The 25,793-nt window shown below is 48.9% G+C and overlaps 1 protein-coding gene across 2 annotated transcripts in view; it reads right to left on the bottom strand.

Moving 5' to 3' along the window:
- SBNO2 (strawberry notch homolog 2) overlaps window positions 1-25,793 on the bottom strand; it is a 502,221-nt gene that overhangs the window by 392,522 nt on the left and 83,906 nt on the right. For both annotated transcript variants that reach the window (XM_085639189.1, XM_085639190.1), the window contains exon 3: window positions 24,783-24,874. In XM_085639189.1, coding sequence (XP_085495315.1) covers window positions 24,783-24,874 — 92 coding nt within the window. The remainder of the gene's footprint in view (window positions 1-24,782; window positions 24,875-25,793) is intronic.

Below are 25,793 nucleotides of genomic sequence, written 5' to 3'. Positions count from 1 at the left end.
TCAGCGTCATGTTGCTGGTTCTGCACTTGCTGAGCACCTTGTGCCTCAGCGGTATCGGGGGAAAAGCGCAGGCAAATTTCTTCGACCAGCTTATCCATAGGGCATTTCCTTGGGATTGCTGACCTGGCTGTCTAGATGCGAAGTATTGGCATTTTGCATTCTGGTGTGTTGCAAACAGGTCTATTTGTGGGGTCCCCCACTTCTTGAATAGCTTTTGCGTTTCCTGTGGATTGAGCTCCCACTCGTGGGATGCTGATGTCTGTCTGCTGAGTCTGTCTGCTTCCACATTGTCTTTCCCTGGTAGATGTCTCGCCAGGAGGTCTATTTGTAGTGGGATGGTCCATCTCCATAGCTCCTGCGCTAGACATGATAGCGCCACTGATGGTGTTCCTCCCTGCTTGTTGATGTAGAACATCGTTGTGGTGTTGTCTGTTTGTATTAACACCCTTTGCCCATACAGCTGTTTCTGGAAGGCTTTTAACGCAAGGAACACGGTCTTTAGTTCTAGGTAGTTGTTGTGTTTGATCACATCTGTTTGTGTCCACAAAACCCTCACTTTGAGCCTGTTCATGTGCGCTCCCCACCCCATTTGGGATGCGTCTGTTGTGATGCTCACTGTTGGAGTTGGTGGTGTAAATGTCTTCCCCCTTGTTATGTTCTCTTTGTTCCACCATGCTATCTCCTCTTGCACTGCGTGCGTTACAACCACTAGATCTTCCCAACTCCCTGTTGCCTGTGACAATTATTGTTGGAGCCATTCCTGGAATGGTCTCATGTGGAGTTGAATTTTGGGGACTAGGTGTATGCAGGAGGCCATCATCCCCATGAGCTTGCTCACTGTCCTCACTGTCAGAGCTTGCCCCTTCCGGTATGGCCATGTCTCCTTTAGCAGGGCGAAGGTTCTCTTCTCGCTGGGGAACACCCTGCCTTGAATGGTGTTGATCTGTGCGCCCAGAAAGATCTTCACCTGTTGTGGTTCTACCGAGGACTTTCCCCAATGTATCGAAAACCCTAGTTCTGTTAGCGTGTGCGTGACCCGCTGAGTATGTAGTTTGCATTGGTTGTAGGAGTTCGCCTTTACCAGCCAGTCGTCGAGGTAGGGATATACATGTATTCCCTGCCTCCATAGGTGCGCTGTTAGGCATTTTGTGAAGACTCTTGGTGCGGAATTCAGTCCAAAGGCTAGGGCCGTGAACTGGTAGTGCTCTTTGTTGATGGCAAACCTCAGTAGATGTTTGTGTTTTTGGTTCATGGGAATGTGTAGGTAGGCATCCTTGAGGTCTATAGTGGACATAAAATCCCCGTCTCTTATTTGTGGTATAACTTCCTGTAGGGATGTCATTTTTAATTTTTGCGTTTTTATGTATTTGTTTAGGAACCGTAGGTCTAGGATGGGTCTTAAAGTTTCGTCCACTTTTGGTACGAGAAAGTAGTTGGAGTACACTCCCTTGTTTCTTTCCTTGTACGGCACTGTTTCTATCGCCTCATTGTGGAGGAGTTCTTGTGCCTCCTGCAGGAGGAGCGAGAGCTCTCTTGTTGAGCGCGTTTTGTTGGTTGGCCTCCTGTTTGGTGGCGTTTTTTCCAGTTCTATACAGTAGCCGAACTGTATGATGTTGAGTATCCATTTGTTCTTTGTTATCTTCTTCCACTCCTGGAAGAAGTGTTTTAGCCTGCCTCCTACCGATGTTACATGATTTCTCCTTTGTGTGTGTCTAATAGCTTTTTGAGTCTTTTGTTGTGCCGCCCCTCTAGAGATGTTGTCTGGGTGGGCACGTTTGGTACAGCAGAGTCACTTGGAGGTGGGTTGATGTCCCCCTCTTCTCGTTTGTCCCCGTCCGTTCGATCGCCCCCGAAAGGACTGGCCCCTCGGTTGGTACTGCCAGCTTTGCTGTTGCTGACCTTGCTGCTGCGCCTGGTTGTTTCCTTGATAGGTTTGCTGGAAGGCCTGGTGCGATGCTCCTGGTTGGCTTCCTCCTCTGCCACCCAGTCTCCTTGAGGGTGTGCCCCTTCTCATCCCTCTGAACTGCAGTGCTCCTATGGACCTTGCAGTTTCATTATCCTTTTTGAGCCGTGTCAGCTTCTCATCAACTGGTGTCCCAAACAGTTGTTCCCTGTTGAAGGGTGTGTTCAGAATATTGCTCTGGACTTCCGGTCTGAAACCTGAGATCCTCAGCCAGGCATGCCTCCTCTCCGTTACTCCAATCATCATAAGCCTGCTGGATGTGTCTGCCGCATCCAGGGCCGACTTTAGACAGGTGTTGGCCATGTTTTTGCCTTCCTCCACCAGGTGTGTTGCCCTCTGCTGGAATTGTTCTGGGAGATGTTTGAGCAGCTGTCCGACCTCCTCCCAGTGTTGGTATGCGTGCCTGTTTATTAGGGCATTGGAGTTCACAATGCGCCAGTGAATCGCCGCATTCCTCTCTACTTTCCTCTCCATGAGGTCTATTCTCTTACTCTCTTTGTCTGGAGGTGGCCCTGAGTTCGAGGGAATGTTGGCCCTCTTTCTGGCTGTTGACGTTATAATGGAGTCAGCTGGTACGGATCCCTGGATATATGCTGGGTCCTCCGAGGAATGCTTGTATTTTTTCTCTGTTCAAGGGGTGACAGATCTGCAGGCTGCTGGCTCCTTGAAAGCTTCCCTGTCCTGGTCCAGCACACTTGGGAGCATGGGCAGGAATTGGCTCCTAGTTTGAGTGGGGAGCAGAGTCTCCAAGAGGAAACAAGCTTTTGGTTTCTCTTCCTCTAATTTAACCCCATATGTTGCTTCAGCGTTCTTGATGACCAGGTTGTAGATGCCAATGTCGTCTGGCAATGAAGGCCTTGACGGATATGACTCTACGCGCTCCTCCGGGCTTTCGGCGTCGAGGTCCTGCCATTCCAGGTCCTGCGCCTCCGAGGATGTCGAGCCCAAGTATGTTCGCTGCTCGTCCTCGTCTTCTCCTTCGTAATACAGGTCCTCTTCGTCCTGTTGCTCTGCTGGTTCAGGAGTTTTCGGCGGGTCGGCGGCACCGAACTCCTCTTCAACTTCTGTTTCGACTACCGTTGAGGGCTTCGTAGTCATGGTGTATCTGCTCATCCGTTCGTCAAAGTCCTTTTTCCCCTGGAGGACACTGTCCATTTCAGCCACGAGCCTGCTCTTCTTCCTCTCCATTTCGGCCGATTGTTCGGCGTCGAGAGTTTCGTTGCTTCTCTTCGAGGTCGTCGATGTTGACGTCGAAGTCACCTTCAGCTCTTTTTCCTTCGGCGTCGAGCGCGGCTTTTCGGGACGGTGCTTCGACGACCTAGGCTTTTGTAGAGCTTTCGCCGGCTGGGAGTCCTTTTCGAAGGATCCGCTGGTCTGTTTGTCAGTGGACGCAGCTGTGGCCGTCGAGTGCTTCGATGCCAGTGCTCCTTTCGAGGACTTTGGCTCAGTTTTTCGAGAGTCTGTCGGGGCTTTAAGGGTGGACGTCTCCCTTACCTCCTTTGTCGACTTCTTATCAGTCTCTGCGACCGTGGAGTCCTCTGGTCCCTCGACGATGTTGTCCTCTTCTCCGCTGGAGAGGCCCAAGTCCCGGAGCGACGGGTTTGGCCTTGCCCCTGCATGATGGAGTTCGCTATCCTCTGTCTCTCCCTCACTATGAGGGTCTTGGGGGTGAATGCCGAGCAGGCGTTGCAATCCTTGCTTTTGCAGACTGAGTGCTGGTCCATCTGCGCATACTTGTGGTGGCAATTACGGCAACATTTGAATGGGGTTTTGTCTATTCCTGCGCTCAGGGGACCCCCTGTGTGCGCATTCTCCGTTGGACGTCGAAGTACTTTATCTTTCTCACCCTTTTCGTCAACTGGCTCTGTGCTCCTGGTCGTGTGTTGAAAAACTCCAATTTTTAGTGTTTTCTGCTTGATTTTCCTCTTCTCTTTTCCCAAAAACTCTGGAACTCCTCGGTGACGATCTAGACCCAACAGCAGAAAAAAGAATCTGAAGATGGCGCCCAAAGGTGAGAGCTTCCGGAGGAAGCGCGCTGACATCACGGGAGGACACCAAAAGGTGGGACGTCGACACCCACCTGGGCCACAAAAAAAAACAAGAGAAAAAATACTACGAATCCGGACCCAACCACTAGACCGCAGAATAACGCACAGCATAGTGAATCCAGAAAGATTAATGCTGCAAAATTTGTGTCTAAACAGAAAGCTGATGCACTGGGTCCAGAGGTTCCCAAGCACAGATACTCTGCGCCTATAAACAGATAGCCGATGCATCGGGTCCAGAGGTTCCCAAGCACAGATACTCTGCGCCTATAAACAGATAGCCGATGCATGGGGTCCAGAGGTTCCCAAGCACAGATACTCTGCGCCTATAAACAGGTAGCCGATGCATGGGATCCAGAGGTTCCCAAGCACAGATACACGGCACCTGTCAACAGAAAGCCGATGCACAGGGTCCAGAGTTTCCCAATCACAGATAATCTGCGTCTGTAAACAGAAAGCCGATGCACGGGGTCAAGAGGTTCCCAAGCACAGATAATCTGCACATGTAAACAGAAAGCCGATGCTTGGGGTCCACGGTTTCCCAATTACAGATAATCTGCGTCTGTAAACAGAAAGCCGATGCACGGGGTCCAGAGGTTCCCAAGCACCAATACTATGCGCCTGTAAAGAGATAGCTGACACACGGGCCCAGACGTTTCCAAGCACAGATACTCTGCATCTGTAAACAGAAATTCGATGTACGGCGTCCAGAGGTTTCTAAGCACAGATACTCTGTGACTGTAAACAGAAAGCCGATGCACGGGGACCAGAGCTTCCCAAGCACAGATATTCTGCCCCTGCAAACAGATAGCTGATGCAGGGAGTCCAGAGGTTCCCAAGCACAGATACTCTGAGCGTGTAAACAGAAACTCGATGTACAGCGTCCAGAGGTTCCCAAGCACAGATACTCTGCACCTATTAACAGATAACTGATGTACGGCATCCAGAGATTCCCACAAGCACAGATACTCTGCGCCTGTAAACAGAAAGCCGATGCACGGGGTCCAGAGGTTCCCAAGCACAGATACTCTAGGCCTATAAACAGATAGCCGATGCACTAGGTCCAGGGATTCCTAAGCAAAGATACACTGCGCCTATAAACAGATAGCCGATGCTAGGGGTCCAGAGATTCCAAAGTACAGATACTCTGCAATTGTAAACAGAAAGCCGATGCACGGGGTCCAGAAGTTCCCAAACACAGATACTCCGAGTCTGTAAACAGCTAGTTTTATGTGCCCAGGTTAGGCACATGTAGCAATGCTGCACATTCTTAAATTGTCCTCTTTCTGCACAATAACATTTTACAGTGACGTTTTGCTCATATTTGCGTGGGTGACAATGTTGGATTAGTTTCTCTGAAACTGCTTTGCGCGCACATCTGGCTTCACGCAACATTCTCATGATGTCTCGAGTACAAGGCCTTTGCACACGCTTTACAAATGTCATTCTATCTTCATCCACGGAGCAACAGGGCTATCTGCACACCCAAGACAATGCTAATCTGCATACACATCGCAAGGATGCTTTTTATTATAAATAAGCATTTTCGGGGGTTAGAGAGAGGAGGCACTTCAGCTGACATCGAGAGGTCCCTGCATGCTGAGGCTTCACCAAGCAGCTGCCTAACATCTCTGTGAGGGGTGTCCAGTTCATAACCAATGCAGGGTCCTACATTCTGTCCCGCCAGGTAATGAGGTTAGATCATCCCGTGGGGGGATTCTTGGCTATACACTTACATACACACTCTAAATGCACAGATAAGAGATTGCATAGAAGGAATACACCTGAATACCACCTTGCTTTATATGCCTACATATAAACACTATTCTTAGCACCAAGGTGGAACTATACCTGCTCTTTACTATTTTGATGCTTGTAATCACTTTCATCTGCCTTTGTCACTATAGAAGCACATGTACTATATACAAGAATAAGTTGGCTCAATAAATATATTGAAGATCGTCCTATTGTGTATTCTCTGTATATTTCTCTGAGAACAAGACAGCATGAGTGACTGAGCGAAAGGGTTCTAGATCTGTTACCTCCATCCCTGAGGGGTCAGGGTTGTCATGATCAGTGGTTGCTATAAACCATTAGTCCCTGTTTGGGTTAAGGGGGCTTGTGGTGGCACTGTGAGCTAGCTGGTCTCTAGGCCAACATATACTGCGGGGTGCATGGAATCGGTCTAAGCACCCCACCCAAAGTTTATGTTGTCCACAAACGCACAGATCCTACGGATTAGTGGGAACTACATGACATGGTACCACCAACGTTGGTTGGGCTCTCATTTTATGGTTCTCCTGAGTAGTTCAATTGTGCCTTTTCAGGGACTCCTACTCACCTCCAAATCGAAGACGTGGTGGTGGTAGGTAAATCCGCCTCAGCTGAGTAGGTAGACCCTATGTGTTGGCTGTAAGTTGGTCAAGCTTGAAGGATAAAATGTCCCACATTGTGTTAACCCTCTTGGTAATTGATTTGTTCTATTATGTCTGGGAACGAAGATGACCAGGCGCTGAATATCGCGGAGAACTGCAGACATGCGGTTACTATTAAATCTTTACATTTTGGTCTCTTGGGTACATGTGGAAACGTTACCTTCGTGGTTGAGGCACACAAAGCATTTAAGACAGAGGTGTTCTATTCCTGGGTTAAACTCCAAGCTGCAAATGCTCAAACACAATTATTTCATACTTACATTGAAGATGAAACACCAAGGGAATACACTACATATGAGGAAATAGAGATTTCTCTATCTTACCAAGAACATTTTAATTGGTTTAAAGGCGCCATCCCACACAAAACGGAAAACTTGAGACTCTGTCCGCTCAGTAAAGAGGGAGCGACATGGCTGGTCTTAATAACATATACACCGAGTCCTGACACTGCTAATTTAACTTCAGCAGAAATGCGTACAAAACAGAGATTTCGTAGAAATATACAGAAGAACAAGTTACTTACCTTCGGTAACAATGTATCTGTAAGAGACATATATCAGTTATGGATTCCTCATCTTAGAATTACTCCCAGGCGTGACACTGGATCCGGAGATTTTTTCTTTAGAGGTACCCCTGCACGTCGGTAGGAGACATCGGTCGACTCAGCGTTTGTCGTTGGTGTCGTGGTCGCCAGAATGACGTTGCGGTATCTACTGAGACACCGCCCCGGTGCGCTGAGGCCAGTTCTTTCTTTTTCCGCGCCAACCAGAGCAGATCTGGAGAGAGCACTTTTTGACTGTCTTTTCGACTTTTTGTCGACTTCTTTTTGAGTCGTTTGACTCCTGGTGCACAGGGATGTCACATCGGCAAACCGACTTCAAGACTTGTGGCTCCTGCCACAAGCTGATGTCGGTGACGGACTCCCATCTCGTGTGCCTCTGGTGTCTGGAGCGCGGCCACAACCCAATGTCATGCTCCGACTGCTGGGCCATTGCCCCGAAATCTTTGCGGGAGCGGTCCCAAAAGATTCTGGAGGCTCGGCAGATGGCTCCGCGCCGCTCAGGGTCCCGGTCGAGAGGGAAGTTGCAGGACATGACATTCCACACCAGAAGCACAGAGACATGCAATACTCTGACCACAGGTGCACAAACACTAGAGCCCTGAAAGGAAGTCCCTTACCCTAGAAGTCAGTTCACAGAACGGGGAGGGTGGGTGAGGCGGTGAGTAATCCATAACTAATATATGTCTCTTACAGATATATCAGTTACCGAAGGTAAGTAACTTGTTCATCTGAAAGAGACTATTAGTTATGGATTCCTCACCTTAGGTGGGTCTGCTAACCAAGTTCACACCAGAAAGTCACGGAGAACAGAACGGCCAAAGAAGCCGTCTCTCTGGACTTGGCTGTCCAGGCAGTAATGTTTTGTGAACGTGTGCAATGAAGCCCACGTGGCTGCCTGGCAGATTTCATGAAGGGGGACTCCACGATCCAAAGCAGCAGTGGCTGCCATCGACCTGGTGGAATGGGCACGCAACCCCACTAGAGGTTCCTTTTTTAATAAGGAATAACAGATTTTGATGGAAAGAACAACCCATCAAGGGATGGTCTGCTTTGGCACGGCCCGACCTTTCTTGGCGCCCACATAGCCAACAAAGGGCTGATCATCCACCCAGAATTGTTTTGGGCGATCCAGATAAAATGAAAGCGCATGTTTTGGATCCAGACGGTGGAGCCTCTCCTCCTCTTTAGAAGAATGCGGGGTGAGAAGAAGGTGGAAAAAGTGATGGTCTGTCCTATGTGGAAAGAGGTGACCACTTTGGGAAGAAAAGAAGGTCGAGTTCGAAGAACAACCTTGTCTGGATGACCAGCCAGGAAAGGAGGTTATGAAGAAAGAGCCTGAAGCTCACTCACCCTGCGAGCATAGGTGATGGCAACCAAAAAGGCAGCTTTGAGTGTCAAAAGTCTGAGAGGACAGTTATGTAGCGGCTCGAAAGGAGCGCACATAAGGTAGGTCTGAACAAGGTTCAAGTCCCACTGGGGTATTACGAAAGGAATAGGAGGAAACAAGTGAGTAATGTCCTTAAGGAAACGATTTACAATAGGGGACTTGAAAAGAGAAGGTTGATCTGAAAGGAGAAGAAAGGCGGAAAGATAGCCCTTACGGGTGCCCAGAGCAGAGCCCTGCTGAGCCAAGGAAAGAATGAAGAGGAGAATCTCTGAAAGAGGGGCAGAAAGGAGATCCACAGCCTCTGCTGCGCACCATGCCACAAATTTGTTCCCTCTACAGTCGTATACTGTTTTGGTAGAGGGACACCTGGCTGCTAAGATAACATTACAGACTTCGGTGGGAAGGTCGAAAGCTGTCAACTGTCGCCGCTCAATCTCCACGCAAGGAGGTGGAGGCTGGACAGGTTCGGGTGGAGGACCGTCCCCTGCTGCTGCGACAGAAGATCCTCCCGAAGAGGCAGTCTGAGTGGAGGATCGATGGCCATACTCAAGAGCTCGAGATACCAGACTCTCCCTGCCCAAACCGGAACCACAAGAATGACTTGGGCCCGGTCGCGCTTGATCTTCTTCAGCACTCTGGGTATAAGTGGTATAGGCAGAAGGGCGTATAAAAGACTGCAACTCCACTCGCAACGAAAAGTGTCGCCTAGCGAGTGCCGCCTTGTAAATTCCAACACGCATAACTACTGACATTGCGCGTTCTGTTTGGTGGGGAAAATATCTAACCAAGGCTCCCCCCACTGCTGAAAGAGACCTGACGTTGACCCAATCCTGGTTTGTTAACCACCACTGCAATTGATGTGCAGTGCCCTTCGAGATCTGGACGCAATCAGAAAGATTCCCCTGATGCTGCGCCTACTGGAACTTCAGGTCCCACTGCAGAGCCCCCATATGCCACCTGGCATAGCCCACCTGCAGGATACTGGAGGCCATGAGGCCCAGTAGCCTCAGGGTCATTCTTACCGAAACCTGGGATAGAGGCTAAAGCACAAGTTACTTACTTGTGTAACGATATATCTGTAAGAGACATTAGTTAGTGATAGATTCCTTACCTTAGAATATCCCCAGGCGTCAGTCTGGATCCGGAAAGTTTTCGTCAGCAGTACCCCTGAGCGTCAGAAGGTGGTGTTGTGCGGCTCCACATCCGTCGCTGGCGTAATGGAAGCCAAGATGACGTCATGGCCGCTACTTATATGCCGCCCTCGCGCGCCGACGTCAGTTCTGTACACGACTTTGCGCGCCAGGAACGCAGAGCCATGCCAGAGACCAACTACTGGTGCATTAAAAACTAGGGCCTTGAAAGGGATGTCCTTAACTCTAGAAATCAGGTCGCAGAACGGGGAGGCTGGGTGGACGGTAAGGAATCACTAACTAATGTCTCTTACAGATATATCGTTACACAAGTAACTTGTGCATCTGAAAGAGACACGTTAGTGATACATTCCTTACCTTAGAATAGATACCCTAGCCATACCAACCCCGGTAGTGGGTCTGCGAACCAAAATCACACCAGAAAGTCACGGAGAATCGACCGGCCAAAGAAGCCGTCTCTCCGGACCGGACTGTCAAGGCAATAGTGCTTGGTAAAAGTGTGCAGCGAGGCCCACGTGGCCGCCTGACAGATGTCTTGCAGGGGGACACCGCGTCCCAATGCTGTAGTAGCAGCTGTCGCCCTGGTCGAATGGGCGTGCAATCCAACCGGAGGTTCCTTTTTAGCCAAAGAGTAACAGGCTTGAAAATACAAAACAACCCAGCGGGAAATAGTTCTCTTTTGTACAGCCCGGCCTTTTTTGGCACCCACGTAGCCAACAAAGAGCTGGTCATCCACCCGGAACTGTTGTGTGCGGTTGAGATAGAATGAAAGCGCATGTTTTGGGTCAAGACGTTGGAGCCTCTCTTCCTCTCTGGAAGGGTGCAGAGGCGGAAAGAAAGTGGGCAGAGTGACAGTTTGCCCGAGATGAAAGGCAGAGACCACTTTCGGCAGAAAGGAGGGACATGGCCGAAGCACAACCTTGTCCGGATGAACAGCCAGGAAAGGAGGTTTACAGGAAAGAGCCTGGAGCTCACTCACACGCCTTGCGGAGGTGATGGCAACCAGGAATACAGTCTCCAGAGTAATTAACCGCAAAGGACAGTTATGAAGAGGCTCAAAGGGAACGCACATTAAATATGTGAGAACCAGGTTCAAGTCCCACTGAGGCATCACAAAAGGAATCGGAGGGAAAAGGTGAGTAATGCCTTTGAGAAATCTATTGACAATACGGGACTTGAAAAGAGAGGGCTGATCGGGCATCCTGGGAAAGGCTGAAAGAGCAGAAAGGTAGCCCTTAATAATGCCCAGAGCTGAGCCCTGCTGGGCCAAAGGATACCAAACTCTTCGAGCCCAGTCCGAGGCTAAAAGAATGACTTGGGCCCGGTCGCGCATGAACTTCTTCAGCACTCTGGATAGAAGTGGTATAGGTGGAAAGGCGTACAATAGACCACAACTCCACTCGTGACGAAAAGCGTCGCCAAGCGATTGCCGCCTTGGAAATTCCAACGCGCAGAACTGATGACATTGCGTGTTCTCTTCGGTGGCGAATAGATCTAACCAAGGCTCTCCCCACTGTTGAAAGAGACCTTGCGCCACCTCCGAATGAAGACGCCATTCGTGATCCATCATGCAACTGCGGCTGAGTTCGTCCGCCCTGGAACCTGCCAAGTGCTGAACTACCAAGATAATACCCTGGCGTTCCAGCCATATCCAGAGGCGCAGAGCCTCCTGATATAGGGTCCACGACCCCACCCTGCCTTGCTTGTTGCAGTACCACATGGCGGTGGTGTTGTCTGTGAACACCTGCACTACTCTCCCCTTGACAGAGGGAAGGAATGATTTCAGTGCAAGTAGGATCGCCCTGAGCTCCAAAAGATTAATATGGAGCTTGGACTCCGCAGGAGACCAGAGGCCTCTCATCTCTGCCTCTCCCATGTGGCCTCCCCAGTCCAGGAGGGACGCATCCGTCACCACTGTGTGCTCCGGTTGGGGAAGGGAGCGGGATCTGCCGCTGACCGAATGTTGGTTCGTGAGCCACCACTGCAAGTCTTGTGCAGTGCCCTCCGAGATCTGGACAGAGACGGACAGGTTGCCCTGATGCTGCTCCCACTGGAACTTCAGGTCCCACTGCAGAGCCCGCATATGCCATTTGGTATGATAGATCAGCAGGATGCAGAAGGCCATGAGGCCCAGCAGCCTCAGAGTTTTCCTGACCGAAACCCAGGACAAGGGTAGAAAGATCGGAATCATAGCCCGAATGTCCCGGACTCGCTGTTCGGGAGGATAATCCCGAAACTGCGCCATATCCAGAACCGCTCCGATGAAGAGGAGCTGCTGGGAGGGAATCGGGTGCGACTTCGGCACGTTGAGAACCCCAGCAAATGCAGGAGGTCAGCCGTAGTCTGGAGATGAGAGACAAAAGCCTGGGGCGAGCCCGCCTTCAACAGCCAGTCGTCGAGACAGGGGAAGAATGGAACCCCTGATCTGTGCAGATGAGCTGTGACCACCGCCATCACCTTTGTGAACACCCGAGGGGCACAGGTAACGCCAAAGGGGAGCACGGTGAACTGAAAGTTCTCGTGGCCTACCATGAACCGCAGGTATCGCCAGTGGGTAGGCAGGACAGGGATGTGAAAATAGGCGTCCTGCAAGTCCAACGCTATCTTCCAGTCTCCAGGGCAGACAGGACCTGAGCCAATGCCAACATATTGAACGTCTCCTTCCAGAGGAAGCGGTTGAGGATCCTGAGATGTAAGATAGGATGCAGGCCTTTGTCGTTCTTGGGAACCAGAAAATAGTGGGAACAACCACCACGACCTACTTCTGAAGCAGGAACTTGCTCGATGGCTCCCTTGGCCAAGAGAGCCATAACTTCCTGGCGGAGAAGGGCCAAGTGATCCTCTGACATGCGATGGAGTGGCGATGGCATGGATGGAGGAGTAGTCTGGAAGGGGAGGGAGTAGCCCCTTCGGACTATCTGCAAAACCCACCTGTCCGACGTGATGTTGAGCCAGTGGGGTGGCTGCTGCTGAGGGGGCGCTGGTGGACTGTCCCGCCCACTGGCCCCTAGACCCACGTCCCAGGCTGAACAGCTTTCGCAGGCCTGTGGCTCTGGGTGTGGCGGGGTACCCCTTCCATAGCCACGAAGGGGTTAAAAGCAGACTGCACGGGGCAAGAGGTGGTAGCGAGGCCTAAGGAACTGGTCATAGCCCTAGAATCCTTAAAGCGCTCAAGCGCGTTTTCTGCTTTGTTGCCAAACAAGCAACGGCCATCAAAAGGCATGTCCAAAAAAGTAGATTGAACATCACCTAAAAAGCCAGTGGACCTCAGCCAGGCGTAGCGTCTTAGGGCTACCGAAGTGGAAATGGTCCTGCCCAGCGAGTCCGCGGTGTCCAGCCCACAACAAATGGCGAACTTCGCTGCATCTCTCCCCTCGGCAACTGCACGGGAGAGCACAGCCACGGCCTCCTCCGGGCACTGTGGCAGCACCTGCGTGACCGTGTCCCACACAGAAAGGGAGTAACGGCCCAAGAGATATGCAGTGTTCACCGACGGCAGTCCTAAGCTGGCAGAAGAAAACATTTTCTTCCCAAAATAGTCCAACTTCTTGGATTCCCCATCAGGTGGAGCTGCAGGGAATGCGCCCTTGGGAGTTGAGGCTTGGACCCGCAAGCTCTCGGGGGTAGGGTGTTGGGAGAGGAAAATGGGGTCACCCGGGGACGGGCAATGGCGTTGGGCAATCATCCTATCTGCAGAAGCCCCTGTGCTAGGCTTGGACCAAGCGCCCAGAAGGATGTCCGTGAGGGCTTCATTGAATGGCAGCGGGGGCTCCGAAGAGGCCACTGCGATTGAAACACCTCGATCAGGAGGTTGGTCCTGACCGCCACCGAAGGCCAAGGCCTCAGCCGCTCTACGGAACACCACTGCGTATGATGCACCCTCCTCCATAGCCACGGTAAGGGGAGAAAGCATGCCAAGGTCTGGAGAAGTGTCCAGACCACTGGCCTCACCCAACTCCTCTCTCCAGTCCAGTTCTTGTAACTGGTCTGCCAGAGGGTCCACAGACCCCTCCCAGTCCTCTTCACTCTCCTCTGGTAGCCACTCAGGGCGATAGGGAACACCAAGGGAGAACAGTGGTACAAAAGTACAGGTCCTGATGTCGGTCGACGCCGGTCCGGCTCCGTATCCATGTCGAGGGGGCAACCGGGGTCGATGTCGGTTGGGGACACAACCGGTGTCATAAGGGGGGGGGGGAGGTGTCACCACTAGATTCGGCGCTGGAGGTGTCGTAAGGTCGACCAGTGCCGATCCGGATCCAGGACTGGATCCCTGGAGGCCCTGCGGCGCCAGAACTGAACCCGCCGGCATCGAAGGCTGAAGGCGCGCTGGCAGAGACGGGCTGCCCAAAGATGGAGGGAGTGGAGGGCTTCGTAAAAACTACGAAGATGGGTAGGGGTCGCTCTGGCTCCTGGGAACGGGGGGGGGGGGGGGGGGAGTAGTCGACCCAAAAAGCTACACGGGCGAAGCCGGACGATTGCCATCCCCATCCCGCGTCGAGTTGGCCGACGGACGGGGTGAACGCGAAGTGGGACAGTGTTTATTCGCCGACTTTTGGAACTTCGACTTACCCAAAGACTTTGACGAGCAGTGGTGGTGATGACTCTGCAACCGGTCCCTCTCAACGGGGACCTTGAGTGGCACGGAGCCGACTACCGGGCCTCCAGAGCTTTCAGGACGGCTCCCGCAAAGACTTCGGGCCATGGCCTGGCAGTCGGAGCACGACTTTGGGTAGTGGTTGAGCTCCAGACACCAGAGGCACACGAGATGGGGGTCCGTCACTGACATCAGCTTGTGGCAGGATCCACAAGGCTTTAAGCTAGTTCATTGATGTGACACCCCTGTGCACCAGGAGTCACACGACTCAAAAAGAAGTCAACAAAAATCAAAGAAAAAAAATCTAAAATTGCACTCTCCGAATCTGCGCTGGCTGGTGCAGAAAAAAAAAAGAACTGACGTCAGCGCACCGGGGCGGTGTCTAAGTAGATACCGTGACGTCATTCTGGCGACCACGACGCCAATGACGACTGCGGAGTCGACCAACGCCACTTACCGACGAGCAAGGGAACTACTAAAGAAAAAATCTCTGGATCCAGTCTGATGCCTGGGGGTAATTCTAAGGGGAGGAATCCATAACTAATAGTCTCTTTCAGATATCTCACACAGTTCATAATGCGAACACTAACAGTAAACCCTGAGTGGACTGCTCAAGTCGCACAACCACAATTGGCTATTACAGGTATCAGCCTACAAATTCCTTTCTGGATAGAACAAAAAAAAAGCCAGTTTGAAGCAGTCTTCCATTATATGGGTCCGCAGGAAAAACACAGTATACTACCTATTTGCTTGGATGGGGATGGCTCCTATGGAGCAAGACTGAGCAACTTGGGGTACAGTCTTCGCTGCCATTTACACCAGAACAAATGGATCCCCCTTCTCTGGCTGTTTTACCTTGTGTATTGAAGCAGCTACAGAATGAGTACGGGACTGCAACTGCCCTGGACACAGGGATGAAACTGATGGGCAATTTTGCTGCAGTGTCCGCCATTATATTAAGCAACATAAAAGGGGAGGCAGCTGCATAGGCTATACACTAAAGTCCAGGGGATTTCACTCCTGCGCAGCAGGAGCGGAAATTACCTAAGATTATCGAAGAAACCTATTCTATATTAGGTAGAGATAATTTGGGAGCCAGACCTGGGAAACCTCAACTTAAGAGTAATTCTGAAAATGATAACTCTAAGCAAGCACCCGATTCTTAGATAAGGAAGAAATGGGATAATAAAAAAAGAAAAAGATCACAGGGTGGGTCTCCTCAGCAGGAAGCCACTGAAAAAACATATAATCTCAGAAAACCGTGATAATATTAGAAAGCCTGACAGGTATTACGATACTGATAAACGTTCAGCTCGTTCATTTCTGAAGTCTTCTGATGCACGCTCAGAGAGAGGTAAATGGTCAGAGCGCAGATCCGAAGAGCATGTAAAACAGAAGAAGGAATCACAACGCTCGTCTGATTAGATTACTAATAAAGAAGAAAAGTCAAAGCCTCTAAACCTCAATTCAAAAAGAAAAAGGTAACTGGGATTAAAATCAGGCATGCCCAGAACACTGAGGACTCTGCTTCTAAATGGGGAATGGGCAGTGACAATGCTGGACAGCGCGGCAGAGGCCACAATAGCTCGCCGGAACCTGATGGATTATCTGGTGGCAGTAGCGTTGAGTGAGCTTACCACAGTGGAAACACCGGATTCCAGGGTAAGTGTTCCCCATCGCTTATACGAAATTACACTCAAGATGGAGGGGGACATACCCATAAACATCAAGGCCCTTTTGTGGGAAAACTTAACGTATGGTTACAATATTCTTTTGGCTGAAAAATACTGGACACCTGATGTCGTAATGGAGTGCCCAAATGGGGAAACGGTAATTTTACTGGCTTTTTCTGACCTCGTTCCTGAATCAGTGAAATATTCTTACACCAAGGAGTGGGCTTTAGGGTCAGCTCCTTGCATTATACCACAATCATGGGGGGTGGGATGATGAGTCACCTCATCACGAGATCCCACTGAAATCAACTCCTCAACCCCAGCAACAACATCCATTTAAACATGAAGCTGAACAATAAGTTAGGGAAATCCTAGAACAACTTGAATACCAAGGGGTAATTGAAAATTGCACCTCATCAATGAATAATTCCTTGTTTCCTGTAATGAAACCAGACAATTCATACCGTCTAATATTAGATTACAGACACCCGAACACTTCTACTCGCACATTTGCAGTGCAAAATGCACACAGTGCTGCACTAATGATTAACACTGTGCGGAAAAAATACCAAACACTAGATATCTCAAATGGATTTTTCTGCCAAAATATAGCCCCTGGAAGGAGGTATCTTACAGCATTTTCAGCGCTAGGTCAAAATTAGCAATTTTGTCGATTGCCCCAGGGGTATACGTATAGCCCTAGGCTGCTCCGTTGCTCCAACATTTTGATGAGGAAGCATTGTCCTACGTTGATGATATGTATCTAACAGACAACAGAGCAGATAGCATAGTTCTGAGGTTTGCTCACCTGGGCTACAAATTTAATTTAAAAAAAATATTGGAAATTGCCCATCACACTGTCCTATTTTTAGGACATGAATTGTCAAGTGAAGTCAAAAGCCTAGGCACCCTTTTTTTTTTTTTAAAGAAAAATGTGCATTGCTGTATCCTCCAAAAATTTTGAAAAGACTACAATCCATTTTAGAATTTTTTTTATTTGGGCAGAAGATACATTTTGGATTACGCAGAACGTGTAAAATCATTTTACAACTTGATAAGACCAGCCTTTTCAAGCACACATTGGACATAGGAACACACTAACATTTTGGGTTCCGTACAAGCTGATATGATAACTTTGAAACACTTACACACACGTGTAAACACCACAAACCTGGTGATCCGCGTGGTCGCTGGACCAACCGTATACACGTATATCACGTTCCACAAAGGTGATACAGTACCTATAGCATACAAATCACATTTAAACACAAACCCAAATGTGTTTTGCTCCAACTAAGAAAATTCTCACAGCGGTACCAGCTGCTGTAGTGAGAAAGAGCACTAGCTCAGGGTAAACACATAATTGTCGTAACCCCGGTATCGACCACAGAGGCCGCCATCAAAGCAAGTGTTCCAAATGCCAAAGCTTTACATCCACGATGGATAAAATGAACTAACTCCCACTGCAACGGAGGCAGTTTAAAGATTTGACTCTACATTACAAACACAAGCGTTTTTACAGAATGAACAAGAATATCCTCTGCCGAATTAAATAATGCCTCTAGATCAATATAAATACATCATCTATACTGATGGGTCTGACCAGCCTGCCGTAGGAACAAACCACCAACTTTCCACCGCATGCACAACAGTAAAGGATGATGCATGATGATTGGAGGTTCCATACTTAAAAAACCCACACTCAGTCCCATGGTGACTGCACAGTGCAGCTGGCAGAACTCAAGGCCCTGATACTGGCACTGGAGTATACGGATAATGGATTCCCCACACTTACAGTGTGTGATTTGTATTATTGTGTCCAGTCATCTAATGAATACCTTCACTACTGGGGCAAAAATGGATTTTGATATTCTAAGGGTTGAACTATCAAGCAAAAGATGCTTTGGGAACAAGTAAAGTGAAAAGATTTCTTGCCACGGGCTCATGTGATACGTACATTGAGTCATCAACGTGTTGGAGTTCACGTTGCAGGGAATTCCATGGCTGGTTAAGCCGCTAAGGCAACAGCTCGTACTGCTGCAGTTGCTGCAATCACTCGTTCTAGTACGAGGATAGACAGAGACATCATAGCCGCTGTCAATGCTGCACACGACGACACACACCTGCCAAAAGGCTTTCCACTCAAGTACTCCTACAAGTTAGATGCACAGAACATACCATATGCTCACATTCCAGCAGTGGGGCTAGAGTCATATATAACACTGTTCGCAGACTGGGGTTAATACTATTTGCAAATGAGGGTCTGAGTTCAGCACAAGTGGAGATGACTGCTACAGTTTCATTAATGCAGCAGCGCTATTAGTGGCCAGGTCTTACTAAACAGACCAAGGACTTTGTCCTCAAATATGACATCTGCCAGCAGATGAAAGGCTCAACCATAGCACGCCCACCACAGACACCTCTTTTGATTTCAAACAAGCCTCTCGCTTCTGTCTATTTGGACCCCTGCAGCCCCTTACTGATTGGGTTTACAAGTATATCTTGGTGGCAGTGGATTCATGCTTTAGATTCCTGTGAGTATGGCCACAGCGGTCAACTGTTATCACAGACTGGCGAGTCTTCATTGGAACATACACAATTGCCACACTACGTTTCGATCAGGGTCCGGTGGTTTAGCTCTTGGGCTTACAAAGAGGCCATGAGAAGTTTGGGTGCGGCCTTGCGGTACTCTTCCCCCTATTAACCTGAGGGAAATTTGGTAGTCGAGAGTAAAAACGGTGACTTAAAGTAGTCTTTAACAGCAAGGGTACTAGGCTTAGGCCGCAGTTGGATCCATCATCTATATGGGGTCCAGAGGGCACTTAACAACATCCCGAGAACATCCCTGGGTGGTCGGACTCCATATGAAATCCTGTTTGGGGTATGAATGTGGGTCCCAGACCTCGATAATGTCGGCACAGTGGCGCAGACAGACAATTTGACATCAATGAACGTTTGACTGCTTTACTGGAACTAAATTAATTCGGAGATAAACAAAGGAAAATCCAAGTAAAAAGCACCACCACTGGGGAAGTGAAGGTTGTCCCGACAAGACCCGGCTGGGTCCCGACGATTGGGAATAGGGTACAAATAGTAGATTAAAAAAAGAGTTTGGGCTGTCCTACAGAGCGCCTGTACCTGGTTTGGCTGTTGAAGGTACCAGAACTGTACTTCTTCCACCCCCTGCGGGTCGACGAGACAAAAGGTTTGTCTCTATTGATCTGACCAAACCACATTATGTGGCCAATTCTCAACAGTAGGCCATGTGGACTCGTGGGTAGCCACCGCTCTCCTCTCGCTACCACTCAGGAGGTTCATATGGAAGCTTTGATAACTAAAGAAGATTCCTCTCTTCAACAAGAGTAAACAATGAAGTACTACTTCTCCCTGTTGCAACAACTACCACTGTATAGTCGACTAGTACAGAAATACAAATTTCAAAAACAAAACTCGATGCCAATAAGATCTACATCAATAAGCCAGAGATGGAGTAATCTTCCCGTTTTACAAAACCTACTGAGCTGACAAAAATAGATCTAACAGCACCTGGCTACTTCGTGGACTATGAGGAATTCTCATCTGATTCAACAGAACCTGATACACCGCTACCGCCGCCTTTCCCTTTCAAACTAGAAGTGCGTGCTCTCTATCTTTGGCTGAAAAAGACACACTCTGTTACTACCTGGTTACACCTTTGGATTACAATTGGATTACTTTTTCTGGTCTTCTGGATTGGTTTGGGGACTGTATTTTCCTTGCTTCTGAACGAAAATGATCTCCTAGAAGGCTCTGCAATACAACTTGTGAATTTGGTACTGAAACCACATGCATCACCACACACCGTGAACAAAGAGATCTGTCCCTGGTGAACAATACAGCAGTTCCAGTTCCTGAAGGAATAGTGTGGGGCAAGGTATTGTATGATGTGTATGGCCCAATTGAACTTTTGCAAATCCTGTATTTCTTTAGAATGTCTTTAAATGATATCATCACCGCTAGTACTATTTCTGATGATTGGGACATTGAACATAATTTACTAGAAGATCTAGAACAATCAACTGTATTTTCTTCTGATGAAGCGTATGATGGTACATCAAATGACGGTGATATGTTCTGTTATCAACATTACATTCACCACTTTTTGCATAAAGTAAGTATCCCATGTGCCATTTATAATTACACCCAATGGAAACACTGCCCACCACCACCAAAAAGACATTCAAAACTATTTGTACAGAAGTTTGGTTATTTTTCTGGTTTTTACATATCTGACACATCCTCATATTTTTACAGGCTTGCACCTACATCTGCAAAGAAAAATATGCCAACAAGCACCAAGCTGATATACTCTGCTTTCTTTCTTTCCGAGCTGTCTGTACAGGGTTATGTCTTTTGGAAAGACACAATAGATACAAAATCTGTTTGGGAGACAAAAGACTGGCAGGTTCAGGGAACTGAGGCCTTCTTTACAGCATGCCCGATACCAGACTAAATAATTTTCCTGAACAAAACTGTGCAGCAGACTTTACCGTTCGCTGCTTCTGTCGCGAGCACTACCTGGCTAGTGCTGCACATGTCCGTTGGCCGACGCGGCCCCGCCCACTCTTTAAAACCACTGCACCACGGCGGAATTTCCACCGCGGTAAAGGAGTTACTTTCTTGGAATAGCCAAGACGAAAGACTTGAACACACCGCATATTCCCACATTTGCACCTTGTGAAAATTGGGAACACTTTACGCGCTATGATGAGGATACACTAGATACCATGCTATGCAACGGCTCCTATAACTCATCAGACCACAATTGGAAGGGATGGTTGGTTTGGTCTTTAGACACTAACAGGTGTCAGTCCAGATTCCTGGGTGAAGCCGAAGGGTTTAAGATCAATAGATCTGACCAACGCTATGTACAATCAGAACACTCAGGGTGGTGACATCATACAGTGTTGGGAAGTAATGCCTTGATTTGCTAAAAACCTCGACACTCAGGTGAAACAACACTTGTCCCTTCTGTCAGAAGACGAGCATCTGAAGGATTTCTTGTTAGGTCCCAGGAGCCCACGTCAAAATTGCTTCTTATATGGCTTATACAATGAACTATAGAACGTTTCTCAACAGGAAGCTGCTGACAGGCTGCATAAGACTGACAGGATTAATCTAGAAAAGGCTTTGGCAGTGATTGACAATGGCATAACCACATTATCCTCAAGCCTATATTCATTAGGCAACATAGTATCATCTGCAATTGACATAATGTAGCAAGACGTATCTATTTTACAGCATGGACAATAGCAACTTCGGTCCATTGTGTTATTAAGCTAGACACTTAAAACCTTACGTTCCGGCCACGTGCCATGGAGTTATATTAACACCCTAAATCTGTTTTCTTCATACGATCTAACTGAACGACAGACATTAATGGCACGGAAAGATGCAAAGTATTCCATGGTGCACAATGAACAATTAGACCAATACCCTTTCACCATTGCTGAGACACCGTCCACAGATTGGATAATCCATGGATTTTCAGCTTTTTCCTGTCAAACCCAGGGCCTCGGGAGGGGGACCTACTGTTACGCCAGGGCCGTAACCCGACCTGCGACGCCTCCATCTACACATCCGAGGACTGAGGATCAGCCCACTGCGCCTGCTCCTTCCACTCGTGCTCGCCACAGTTTCTTCCTCCCATAATCCCACAAATCTTGTTCCCAGCATGCCTTGGGTGGATTCCTGAACCATTCTAAGATGGTGACCTTTCTTATCTTTTGGCACTATTGCTTCCTTATCCAAGATGGTTCCTGTGGGTTTCCTGTCGCAACACTTTCTATCCTTGGATATTTGGCTTAATCTTTCTATTTCCTTGCGTTGTAACACTCTTCGCTCCTGCTGGTGTATCTTCACTCCTGCTGTTGTTTTTTACTTCTATTCTGGATTCCCTTGTCCCGCGTTCCTTCTGGATTTTCCCTAGTTCCTGCATTAATCTCTCCGTTTTGGCCTTCTGTGTTCTTCTTCTGTGCCCTGGTCCTTTGTATTTTCCTTTCCGCTCACGGAGTCTCCGTGCATGTTCCGGAAGCCCTGGGTCCCAGGAGGGGGCCCGGGTGAAGGCAGGGAAGTGATGCGGTCGTTCAGCGGGGCTCCCATGTGCTAGGGAGAGCCCCGCCTTTGCCTACAGGAGTCCCAGGAGGGGGCCCGGGTGAAAAAGGAGAGGAGTCCGAGTCCTGCCTCCGCCCCCCCAGCCGGTGAGTGGTCTGAGTGAGTCCGGGTGGGGAGAGGCAGGGTCAGAGCGGCCCCGCATGGCAGCGGGCCGCTCCAACGGGGGCATGTTTATTTTATGAGCCCCAGCTGGCTCCAACGGGGGCATGTTTATTTTATGAGCCCCAGCTGGCTCCAACGGGGGCATGTTTTATTTTAAGAGCCCCAGCTGGCTCCAACGGGGGCATAATGCATTTCTGAGCCTGCGTGGCTCCAATGGGGCATTCCTGCATTTCTGAGCCTGCGTGGCTCCAAAGTGGCATTATTATTCTAGAGCCCCAGTTGGCTCCAACGCTGGGGGCAAGTTCTCTTTCTGTTGGCCCAATGACATATCGTTTTTAGAGCCTAGGTGGCTTCAACGTTTTGGACATTATTTCCAGGGCCATTGAGAGCCCATGCCTCATTTTACTTCCCCAGCTGCGCAGCACTTAGTGCCAGCTGCAGCCTTTAGGTCCTGTCCTTGTCCCCAGCTGCCCAGCAAGTAGTGGGCAGCTGCTACATTTAGGTCTGCGCAAAAGTGCGCACCCTTGACTTTCGCTGCCTTTGCAGCGCGCCCTGACTGTTGGGATACAGGGCCATTGAGCCCCTCCTTTGCGATGGCCAGGTGGCCAGGGGGGGCTGTTGGGATTGTTAGGTTTATAGGGCGCCAGGCCCTAATGTGATTTTGGTGCTAGGAAATGTATTTCAGATAGTATGTTTTACGCACCTTGTTTTATACCTCAAGATATTTCTGCATAGGAGGTTGTTTTACCTGTTTAGGTTTAAGTTAGGGAGATTATACTTCCCTGTGTGATGTACGCCCCTAGTGTAGTTATACTTAGGAGGTTAGGTCTAATGCGTTAGACTTATGAGAAATTGCATAATGTGTTTATGCCCCTGTGATGTATACAGGATAGGTTTGATACCTGATTCCATTATGATAATGCTGAGGTCATTATTGCGCCAGTAGTTACTGGTTGTGCTCTACCGTTATAATTTGTGTTACAGTTGGTATATGTTCTACATTTACAATTGGTGATTTGTGCTAATTCTGACAGTGGTCCATGTGGCCCTGTCTTGTGTAAATAGTCCCCTGTAAAATTCTGCCCAGTGCCTGTTGGCACAGTGTAAATTATGTGATTATCATCTAATGGGTTTATTATAATACAAAGGCTATTTTTTATATATAACCTTGTGTGGAGTTTCTTTTGTGGTGGGCCTAGGGGGTTGTTGCTGTGTGCGCGCGCAAACGCTTTACACATTGCCTCCGGGATAAGCCTGACTGCTCGTGCCAAGCTACCAAGGGGGTGAGCAGGGGTTATCTTTGGCGTGTAACTCCCCAGCCCTGACTAGAGTGGTGGTTTCTGCCTGGCTTTGGCGCAAGCCCTAGCCAACCAGAAATCCCATTTCTAACAGGACAGTATGTGGGACCCAGTCACAGGAGAACTGAGCTCTCCCTGCAGAGTCAAACGTGCAGTCTGTTGGACCCAGACCCAGGAGAATCGAGCCCTGCCCACAGAGTCAAAAGGGGCAGACTGTGGGATCCAGGAGAGCCGAGCCCTGCCTGCAGAGTCTAAAGGGGCAGTCTGTGGGACCCAGGAGAGCATAGCACTGTCCACAGAGTCAAAAGGGACAGTCTGTGGGACCCAGGAGAGCATAGCACTGTCCACAGAGTCAAAAAGGGGCAGTCTGTGGGACCCAGAACCAGGACAATCGAGCCCTGTTTCTAGAGGCAAAAGAGGCAGTCTGTGAGACCCAGGAGCGAATAGCACTGTCCGAAGAGTCAAAAGGGGCAGTCTGTGGGACCCAGACCAAGGAGAGCTGAGCCCTGCCTGCAAAGTCAAAAGGGGCAGTCTGTGGGATCAAGACCCAGGAGAGATGAGCTCTGCCCACAGAGTCAAAAGGGGGCAATGGATAAGATTGTTTTGTAGAGGCGCCACCCCTCTGCCGGTAGATGTGCCCAGGACTGTGTAAAGAGAAGCAGTGCTCAATTCTAAAAATGATAAGCTACTGCCCAAGAATATAACGGTGGATCTGAAAATTACTGTGCTTGTGTTAACTTATCGCCTCCACAAAACAACCAGCCTACCATGGGCAGACCTGGCTGAGTGGGATCTGTTTTAAGCAGGGTTCACATGTGTATGTGTACTTTTGGGATCAACAGCTGCTGCAGCTCCACTTTAATATTTCATTTATTCACAATATGTCAGCATTGGCAGTGCACGCATCCCATCTACCTTGAGAGAGCAAAGGTCAACAAAACGCATGGAAGCTTTAAACGTAAACAGGCCTCAAAGTTAACACTTGGGTCATTTGGGAAACACCCTTAAGATGCCATCCTCCTTAGTCTGCGTGTGCCAAGTCAATGTCATCCACAATCTCGCTGCACACATATGGTGCACACATTCCTGGAACACTAAAACCATCAAACCAGCCCAAAGCCCAGGTGAACTGCAGAGGGTATCTGTATGAATAAACTGTTTTCCTCACAGTATCTCCAGCACATGGCAATCACGCCTCAGCCAGTCTGACACACAGGAGAACACAGAGCAGATCCCCACACAGCCCTAGACGTGCCTACCAGAGCTGTGTGGGAATCCACCCATGCCCTGCTGTGTTAACTGCACATGCCTGAAGCACACACAACAAAAGCAAGGGATGGAGGGCAGCAATAAAGGAGTCACAAACCATAAGCAAAGGCTAAAATTAAAATAAAAATAGAAAAAAGCAGAGCAACTTACTGGTTTTCACTTGCAAAAGGTGCATGAGGCATGTAGGAGGAAGGGGTGGAGAATGGGAGGTGATTCCACACACTGGGAGACAGCATCGGGCTCTGAAAGCACAGCAAAGGAAGGTAAGACAACAGCAGCCCACGGCCATCAAACCGACAACCCTGTCCTCTACCACCCCAAAAACGTGCATCACCCTCCTGAACTCATGTCTTAGAAGGAGAAGTTACTCACCTGTAATAATAGTCCTTTCTCAGGCACTGGTTCAAATGCTTGGAATGATTCCCGCTGTCAGGAAAGAAATTGCAGCTTTTTTTTAACACACTATTAAATTCATTGAGAGTTCTGAGATACCCAGCTTTTCCCCTCTGAAAAGCTAAGCCCTGGTGAGACAGACAGCTCCTGCCATGCTCTGCTCCGTGGGACCACTCTACTTCACATTTTGATATTGGCTATTTCTGAAAAAATGGGATGATGAGATGCGAGATTGGAAAGGACAGCTGACTTGGAGCAGTCTAGTCAGGAGACTGTTCTACTCCAACCCGGAATCAACTCTGAGTTCTTGTATTTTGAATATTCATTCACTTTACATATTTCTGAGAATAAGGGAAGATGGCTTATATGTGTGTCTGGAAAGGATAGTCGCACAGGAGAGGTGTTTTTACAAGTCAGTAGATGAGTCCTGTCAGGAGTGATCCTCTCTAAGTTCTAGTATTTTCAATCTTACCTGATATTGCCAATTTCTGGAAATATGGAATAATGTCGCACCACTGAGTCTGGCAAGGATAGCTGCACTGGAGAGGTATTGTTATAGACAAGTAGATTCTCTGGTCAGTCATGGAAGCCTCTCTACATTTTCCTATTCTAGATCTTCCTTGACAAGGACACGGACGTGCGAGCCTATAAAGCATTGCTGCACTACTTGACACTGACATAGGTAAGTAGAGGACTGTCTTCACTCCCGGGATCCCTCTAGGTTCTGATCCTTTCAAAAGAACACCCACTCAACGAGGGCCTAATCCC

This window comes from Triturus cristatus, chromosome 12 (genome assembly GCF_964204655.1).
Source record: "Triturus cristatus chromosome 12, aTriCri1.1, whole genome shotgun sequence".
Classification (NCBI taxonomy): Eukaryota; Metazoa; Chordata; class Amphibia; order Caudata; family Salamandridae; genus Triturus; species Triturus cristatus.
The sequence above is the reverse complement of the archived record's forward strand: the minus strand, read 5'-3'. Positions and strand labels throughout refer to the sequence as shown.